The sequence below is a fragment of the Oncorhynchus gorbuscha genome, linkage group LG23 (assembly GCF_021184085.1).
Source record: "Oncorhynchus gorbuscha isolate QuinsamMale2020 ecotype Even-year linkage group LG23, OgorEven_v1.0, whole genome shotgun sequence".
Taxonomy (NCBI): domain Eukaryota; kingdom Metazoa; phylum Chordata; class Actinopteri; order Salmoniformes; family Salmonidae; genus Oncorhynchus; species Oncorhynchus gorbuscha.
The window spans coordinates 65,693,703-65,702,637 of NC_060195.1; the positions used below are offsets into that span (position 1 = coordinate 65,693,703).

Genomic DNA, 8,935 nt, shown 5'->3' on the forward strand with positions numbered 1-8,935 from the left:
GTCTACCGCCACCTGTTGGGAGGAAACTAGAAATACAATCATTCACTTGAGAACTATCTTTAATTAGATGTTTATAAAAAGCTAACTGGAATCTATTCGTATATGTTTTTTATACGGCAATCGTTAAAGTTTTAGAAAGTTTTTGCGCACCTTTCCTACGTCATCATGATGGAAAAGCGGAAGCGGAAATAACTATTTGGCACAGTGTTTGCAAATCTTCTGGTGTGAGCATCAACGTCAATTAATTAACTTCTTTACTCCCTAAAATGGCTCTTGAATCAAGAATCACACAAGAAGAGATTCGAAAAATCCCCGAAAAGCCTATCGACCGAGAAAAGGTAGCTATAAGCGTTTTATCTTCGCTTGGTTTGTGAGACAGCAATTCGTTAACGTAACGTTAGCTAGCATTAACTAGCCTGCTGTGCTAGCAAACGCAGCTGCACTTGCCTGAACTGTGCAAGTGACTCACACTTAAAACTCAACTAATTGGTTGTAGTTCTGTAAGTGGCTATACGGGCATTTAATATTTTGTCCTGCTACCACATTTTCTAGGAGACTAGCCACGTGCCTGTCTAACCAGTTAACTGTTTGTGTGTCTATAGACTTGTCCTCTTCTGCTGCGGGTATTTACGACCAACGGTGGCAGGCATCACAGAGGGGACGAATTCGCACGAGGACAAGTCCCTTCAAGTGAGCTGCAAATCTACACATGGTAAGAATATATAAATGGATGGCTGCACCTAGGGTCTAGAGCGTTGGGCCAGTAACCCAAAGATTGCTAGATCGAATCCCCAAGGAGACAAGGAAATAATCTGTAGTTTGCCCCTGAACAAGGCAGTTAACCCACTGTTCCTAGGCCGTCATTGTACATTAGAATTTGATCTTAACTGACGTACCTAGATAAATAAAGACTTTTTAAAATGTGATAGCCAGTGCTCGAATTGGACAGAAATAGGTGCCAGGGTTGTGCTGAAAATCTTCCCTTTGCCAGAATTCACCCTTCCTTCTAATTTCATAAATTTTGGCTAGAGTCAAATACTTTCTGTAGAACAAACTTCACGTAGGCAACCAAAATTATTAATGTATGTGTGTTATGTTAAACAGAGGGAGTAAAATGTTGGCAAACAATAAACATTTCAGAACAACTATGGCTTACACTTTAAAATATACTAGTTGAATAAGACATGGGAGAGATGATGAATTTTGCAAAGAGATTTATTTATAGACTAATACAAAATCATTAGCGGATTTCGGTGCGGGTGACATGGGCAGCCGCGGGGTGGAACGGGGCCTGGGGGCGGGCGCTGAGAGAGGGGTTCACCCAGGGCGCTGAGAGGGTTCACCCAGGGCGCTGAGAGGGGGTTCACCCAGGGCGCTGAGAGGGGGGTTCACCCAGGGCCATACAAGCTTGAACCGCCACATACACTTGAAACATATAGCCAAACTGCAGACAAATGCTTTCTGCTACTAAGATCTGAGTGAAGAGCAGAAATCTCAACTAGCAAACAAGTCGCAGAAATGAAGAACGCAAAGGGGAGGGGGGGTTCTGGCAGGGGGAGATTTTCCGCACAACACCGGTACTCATTTTGGGTGCTTATATTTAGGTGCAGGAGTGCTACAATACCTTTTGAGATAATATTCTATAAGATGTGCATGAACTCAAGGAGTAAAAAATGTGGTACTGACATTCTGCTCTGCCCAAGTTGAGCACTTGTGATAGTTTTGTGTGTGTAATACAGGGTACCATGGCTACATAGTTCTGATTATTGTTGTGACATGATGTTGTGTCCTTCTCCTGAAGGATGGATGCCTCGCTAAAGGAGCTGACCAGCCTAGTGAAGGAGGTGTACCCTGAAGCTCGGAAGAAAGGAACACACTTTGGTTTCGCCATCGTTTATCCTGAGCCCAAAAGAAATGGCTACAGGTTAGTATACTACTCTCCGGCCCTAGCTTAAAGGTAGAGTCAGCGATATGACAGAGGCACAAAGTAAACAGTAGTGGGTGTCAGGCAGAAGGTTAGAAATGGTAGGATAAATTGTAAGCTTCCCCAAACTTGATACTCACGTGCTGCCTATGAAGCCTTTATAAAATAATTGCTGTTTCCATGGTTGGATTTTGCCTATAGGCTACTTTGAAGCAAGGTAAGACATGTCTCATAATATTAAATAAAATATTCAGGTTTCAAACAATTAAGTATTTAAAAAACAAAATACATACTGTCTCCAGCTCACATTGTAAAGTGGTGGATGTCACACTGATAGCTTGTTGGCCTGCACTTTCACAGTGAATGGGAGGCGCACTTCAATTACCAGTTGAGAAATAAAAATGGTAGCTCTCTTTAATCGTGTACCAAAACAGTTAACATGCAATTGCATTTAGAAATCGTTGTGCATTGAATGGGCTGATAAATCACGTTTTACTCCAGCAGTAACAAGTTGAGCTGCAGGAGAAATCCCGCTTAAAATAGGCTGTGTATGCATGTGTGATAGTTGTATTGGATAGATAAGATACACAATGAATAACAAATACACACAGGACAACTTGAATTCCACTAAATTATTCAAATGAACCTACAGACTGATAAGCATCTCAGTCAAATGTATTTCCATCCACTGGTTTTAACATCAGTGATTAAAAAGTAATATTTTGCAACTGGATTTAACACATTTTGGCTGGCAACATTTATTGGCTATATTTTTTTTCTAGCTAAAAGCTGGCCTTAGCTAGCTAATGGAAACCCTGTAACACACCTGACTTAATTAAAGTGAGACTCAGCGACATGATGTTGTCACGAGCAGCAGGATCAACTGCAGGTTTTTCAGATGAGTGCAGTGTAAGATGTTGCACTGGCAAACAAATATCTGCGTAGGTGCACTTCATGCTGCTGCATACTGACTTATTCTAAAATGGATTCAACATCCCATAATGATATAGAAAATCAGGTTTTATTTGGAAAAAAAATAAAAAATAATAATAAATATGTATATATACTTTACAGAAGTATTCAGACCCTTTACTCAGTACTAGGTTGAAGCACCTATGGCAGCGACTACAGCATCAAGTCTTCTTGGGTATGATGCTACAAGCTTGGCACACCTGTATTTGGGGGGTTTCTCCCATTCTTCTCTGCAGATCCTCTTGAGCTCTGTCAGGTTGGATGGGGAGCGTCACTGCACAGCTATTCTCAGTTCTCTCCGGAGATGTTCGATCAAGTTCAAGTCCGGAATCTGGCTGGGCCACTCAAGTACATTCATAGACTCCAATGCAGTCACTCCTGCCTTGTCTAGGCTGTGTGCTTAGGGTCGTTGTCCTTTTGGAAGGTGAACCTTCGCCCCAGTCTGAGGTCCTGTGTGCTATGGAGCAGGTTTTCATCAAGGATCTCTCTGTACTTTGCTCCGTTCATCTTTCCCTTAATCCTGACAAATCTCCCAGTCCCTGCTGCTGAAAAACATCCCCACAGCATGATGCCACCAGACTTAACCGTAGGGATTCTGCAAAGTTTCCTCCAGATGTGAGTCTTGGCATTCAGGCCAAAGAGTTCAATCTTGGTTTCATCAGACCAGAGAATCTTATTTCTCATGGTGTGATAGTCCTTTAGGTGCCTTTTGGGAAACTCCAAGTGGACTGCCATGTGCTTTTTACTGAGTGGCGGCTTCAGTCTGGCCACTCTACCATAAAGGCCTGATTGGTTGAGTGCTGCAGAGATGGTTGATTTTCTGGAAGGTTCTCCCATCTCCACAGAGGAACTCTGGAGCTCTGTCGGTGACCATCGGGTTCTTGGTCACCTCCCTAACCAAGGCCCTTCTCTCCCAATTGCTCTGTTTGCCAGCTCTAGGAAGAGTCTTGGTGGTTCCAAACTTATTTCATTTAAGAATGATGGATACTACTGTGTTCTTGGCCATCTTCAATGCTGCAGAAATGTTTGGTACCCTTCCCCAGATCTGTGCATCGACACAATCCTGTCTCGGAGCTCTACGGACAATTCCTTTCGACCTGGTTTGGTTTTTGCTCTGACATGCACTGTCAACTGTGGGACATTTTTATATAGACAGGTGTGCCTTTCCAAATCATGTCCGATTGATTTTACCACAGGTGGAGTCCAATCAAGTTGTAGAATCTCAAGGATGATTAATAGGAACAGGATGCACCTGAGCTCAATTTCAAGGCTCATAGCAAATGATCTGAATACTTATGTAAATAAGGTATTTAAATTATTATTATTATTTTTAAATAGCAAAAATATATTTTTTAAACCACTTGTTTTCGCTTTGTCATTATGGGGTTTTGTGTGTAGATTGATGAGGAAAACAATTGAATCCATTTTAGAATAAGGCTGTAACATAACAAAATGTGGAGAATGTCAAGAAGTCTGAATACTTTCCGAATGCTCTGTAGTTGTTGCGGAAGTCGGCCAGACATTACTGTTTGCTTTGTGCATTGCTGACTACCTTAAATCCAGAGCTTGGTGGTCAGTGGATTAGGTAAATCGGCTGTTTTGCCTTTTTAAAAGTATTTAAACATGGCCTCAGTTGTTTGATTGGATGATGTCATTATGAAAGTACTGTTGTCTCACCCACGGTCTCTATGGTTACAGAGTGAAAGACATCGGCAACACTGTGTCAGGCAGGAAGGGGGAAAATGACTCCATGACGCTACAGTCGCAGCGCTTCCAGATAGGAGACTACCTGGACATAGCCATCACACCACCCAACAGAGCCCCCCCACTTAACCCACGCATGGGCATGGGGAGGCCCTTCTGAACGCATCCACACCTGAACATAACCATCATATCCCAAAACCCAAACCCACCTCTAGACATACATAAAGCCTTTCTGATCACACTGACTGACTCTTACCATCTCTCAGGAGACTACCGTGACTTTCAATAGGGCCATCCTTCAGATTTCACTGTCCCCCACATACATGCTTTTTTTGGGGCCTTTTTATCTTCTGATAGATCATATTTATCAGACATGCATGTTAATTTTTTACCCTATTGTCTCCCATCTTGGATAATGTGAAATAAAGTTGCCATCTTTCGTCTTAAAACAATTTCTGTCATTCCTTTTTATAACAATACCAGCAGATAGTGTTTGTGAAATGCCTTGTCTGGTGTAGTTGGTTGTTGCAGTGTCATAATGGTTCCTGTAGGGGGCAGCATTAATACACATACTGTTAACCCAGTCTAGACCCCTTCCCACTAGAACAGAGGAAGCCATCTGGGGCCTTGTTTCCTTTCATCCCAGCTCATCTGTTTCCAAAGGCTTCTCTTGGAATGTTTCTTTTTTTAAATCCGTAATATACTTTTTTTTTTTTTGTCCCCCCCTCCTTGTGAAGAGTGATGTAATAAAGCTGTTGGCATGGTGATTACTAGACCCCTTATTTCTTGAATCCAGCTGTAATGAGGACTGAACATCAGGGCTGGCGGGCGCATCACAGATGTGATGGATCCCTGTAGTCCAGCAGAACCAAACCTGTACTGTCATCTAGACCAGGGAACCCCTCTGCCATCTGCTCATCTGGTTTGGATCCAGTTATTGAATCAGATGTTTCATATTGATGAATGTCTCTTATACTATACTTCACTTAGGAGAGACCTTAGACATATCAGTTGCCAGTAATTCTAATTGTTCTATATCTATGATCGACTACCGATAAGGATAGCCATTTTAATGTTCTGGGCCCATAGCTACAAAGCGTCTCAGAGTGCTGATCTAGGACCCGTTTGGCCTTTTAGATCATAATTAAAATATATGGACAGGTCCTAGATCAGCACTGCTACTCTGAATTGCATTGTTGACATGGGACCAGGTCTTGATTCTTGATTTTTTTTTCTCACTTGACTAAATTCTGATGTAGCTTAAAAAAATGATTATGTAAAAAAAGTGACAATGGCTTTCTTTCTAATGTAATACTCCTCAGTGAGTTTGAAGACTTGTTTTGAAACCTGCTCCTCTCTGCGTTCTAAGGTCTGAGATGATTGATAATGCATCACTGCTAATGTTGTCAGTCATTAATTCACATTAGACACTGCTATCATTGGATGCAGCAGACTGAGAAATGGTTATGACACAATTGAGGGTTTTATTAGAGATGAATATTTGCACATATTAAAAAATAATTATGACATCAAAACATGGCCATATAGGATGTTTACAGCTGTGTCCCCTGAGGGACAATAATGTTTTTCTTATCTTACATCTCTCGTATCTGCATAAGGCATCCCGAATTGTTTGTGGTGGTTGTCAACATTGTCTATGTGGCGACACATGCCTTGCAGTGTAAGTTGGTGCATATTTCCTGAAGATATTCATCTGAGGCTAAGCGGTTTTGATGTGACTTTCCCCTTTCATTCCTCCAATGGTTTCTACAGGGAACAGACAGAAAACAGTGACATGCTGACCACCGAATCACCCACAGTCAGGAGCGTTGTAGTATAATGCTTCTAGGTTAGGCTAAATTACAGCACCGTTGATCTATTGATTCTCAGATATACTGGAACAACCCCGGAATAGGTTGTCATGTCAGATCAGTGGTCCAGTCACTGGGGTTATTGAGCCAACTATATACTGTAATGGGTGTTGTGTCTCTGAAATGTGAAGAGACATCACAGAGAATAACACAACAGACTGATGCTTCAGTGGCAATTTGCTTTAATGACAACGGACATTTGAATCAGAGGAGCAAACCACTTTTCATCAGAGCAAATATGGGCTGAGTTATTCCACCTGAGCTACGCAGAGAGGCCACGGTGGGTATTCAGAGTAAATGGGAAGAGATGTAAAGACAAGCCCATGTTTTAGGGAGAGAGCGTTTTCTCTCTGCCTGCACGCCCTCCCGGTTCATTCATTCGACACGCTGCTGTCAGACGGGTGTGTGAGGGCGGGAAACCTGTCTATTCTCCGAGAGCAATCGCTGGGTTTATTTATAGTTGGCCCCCAACTGGGTGTGTGACACTTGGAGAAATTGCCAATTAAGGAGCAAGCACACCAATGATTGTGGGACTGCATTGGTGAGACAGACACAGCTGCGACAATGGACAGGATGGATAGAAAGGAGTAGAACATGAATGAAGAAATGAAGCAACACTCACACACTCAAGTTCCTTTGCCATTTAAATGAATGGTTTTAATATCAGTGAGTATCCTAGATTAGATTAGAATTGCAGATGATATGATATTAACAGGCACGTGCACTCTTGATTCAGCCACATCCATCATATTACATATGCAACAGTGTGCTCATGCCAATATGTGTGTGTGTGTGTGTTTATTTTCTATCTCTGACCTGATGGTGTACTCAGCCCAGTCGCCACCCAGTCGTAGCTGAGCACTGTCCAACGGGCTAATTGAGATGAATAGTTATTTCCCTGTGTGCGGTGGTGCTACCAGTCCAGTAGGGCTGGGCGACTCTACAGAGTTATCGACAGAGTTTGGCTTGCCTTTGGCCATTATTGTTTTCAACCAAAAACCCTTGTTGAAATCAAAATGGACAAAATCTAATACCATTGTCTTTTAACATTATTATGACGTACACCAAGTATACAAAATATTAAAGGTGCACTATGCAGAAATCGCTCCGGCATTTCTTTGTTGCTAAAATTTGAATAGTTAGCCTAATTTCAGGTTGTGTGACAAAACAAGCAAGAATAGTGTAGATAATCATTGTAACACCAAAACCGCTGTGAAATATCTTTCCCATAACCATGAATATAGTATTTTCAGCTGTTTGAAGCTGGTGTATAAAAACAAAAATAAAAGACACAAACACAAAACTTAAGAATGGGAAGCATAGAAATAGTGCACATAGAACAGATGCACCGCTTCTTAGACTTGCTTTCAATGACAATGACAGATCTATAACACAAAAAGTGACATATTGCAGCTTTAAGAACACCTTCCTAATATTGAGTTGTCCAGACCTGTGCCTGGGTGCATCTTCTACTGGCAGCCTCTTCAGCCACCCACTCTGGTCTGAGTCACAGACCATGGCATCAGCCTGGCAAGACGACCTTGAACTTACCCTGAAGGCTCATGGGACACTGGCCAGTGTGTGTGTCTGATACAGACGGCTGACATTAAATGGCATTTCTGGCAGCAGGTGTGTTTGAAGGAAACCTATTAAGAAAGAGACTCACCCCCATCTCTCTCTCTCTCTCTTTCTCTCTTTTACTCCCCCTTCTCTCTCTCAACCTATCTATTTATGTTTCTATCTATTTACAGTGCATTCGGAAAGTACTCAGACCCCTTGACTTTTTCCACATTTTGTTACATTACAGCCTTATTCAAAAATGGATTAAATACAAATCTACACACAATACCCCATAATCACAGATCGAAAACTGGTTTTTAGAATTTTTTGCAAATACAAAAATACTTCATCTGTGGAGATGGGGGAAAATTCCAGAAGGAAAACCATCTCTGCAGCACTTCACCAATTAGGCCTTGATGGTAGAGTGTCCAGACGAAAGCCACTCCTCAGTAAAAGGTAAATGACAGCCCACTTGGAGTTTGCCAAAAGGCACCTGACGACTCTCAGACCATGAGAAACAAGATTATCTGGTCTGATGAAACCAAGATTGGACTCTTTGGACTGAATGCTAAGCGTCACGTCTGGAGGAAACCTGGCACCATCCCTACTGTGAAACATGGTGTTAGCAGCATCATGCTGTGGGGATGTTTTTCAGTGGCAGGGACTGGGAGACTAGTCAGGACCGAGGGAAAGCTTACAGAGCAAAGTACGGAGAGATCATTGATGAAAACCTGTTCCAGAGTGCTCAGGACCTCAGATTGGAACGAAGGTTCACCTTCCAACAGGACAACGACCCCAAGCACACAGCCAAGACAACGCAGAAGTGGCTACGGGACAAGTCTCTGAATGTCCTTGAGATGTCCAGCCAGAGCCTGGACTTAAACCTGATCAAACATCTCTGGAG

The 8,935-nt window shown here is 42.3% G+C and overlaps 1 protein-coding gene across 1 annotated transcript; it reads left to right on the forward strand.

Annotated features, from left to right (window-relative positions):
- Positions 1 to 176: 176 nt before the first annotated feature.
- On the forward strand, positions 177 to 5,049 carry LOC124010997 (histone deacetylase complex subunit SAP18-like). Its single transcript, XM_046323882.1, has 4 exons — positions 177 to 338; positions 603 to 712; positions 1,802 to 1,924; positions 4,595 to 5,049. Exons 1-4 carry the CDS (start codon positions 267 to 269, stop codon positions 4,758 to 4,760), a joined length of 471 nt encoding a protein of 156 aa, XP_046179838.1. The 5' UTR covers positions 177 to 266; the 3' UTR covers positions 4,761 to 5,049.
- The last annotated feature ends 3,886 nt before the right edge of the window (positions 5,050 to 8,935 follow it).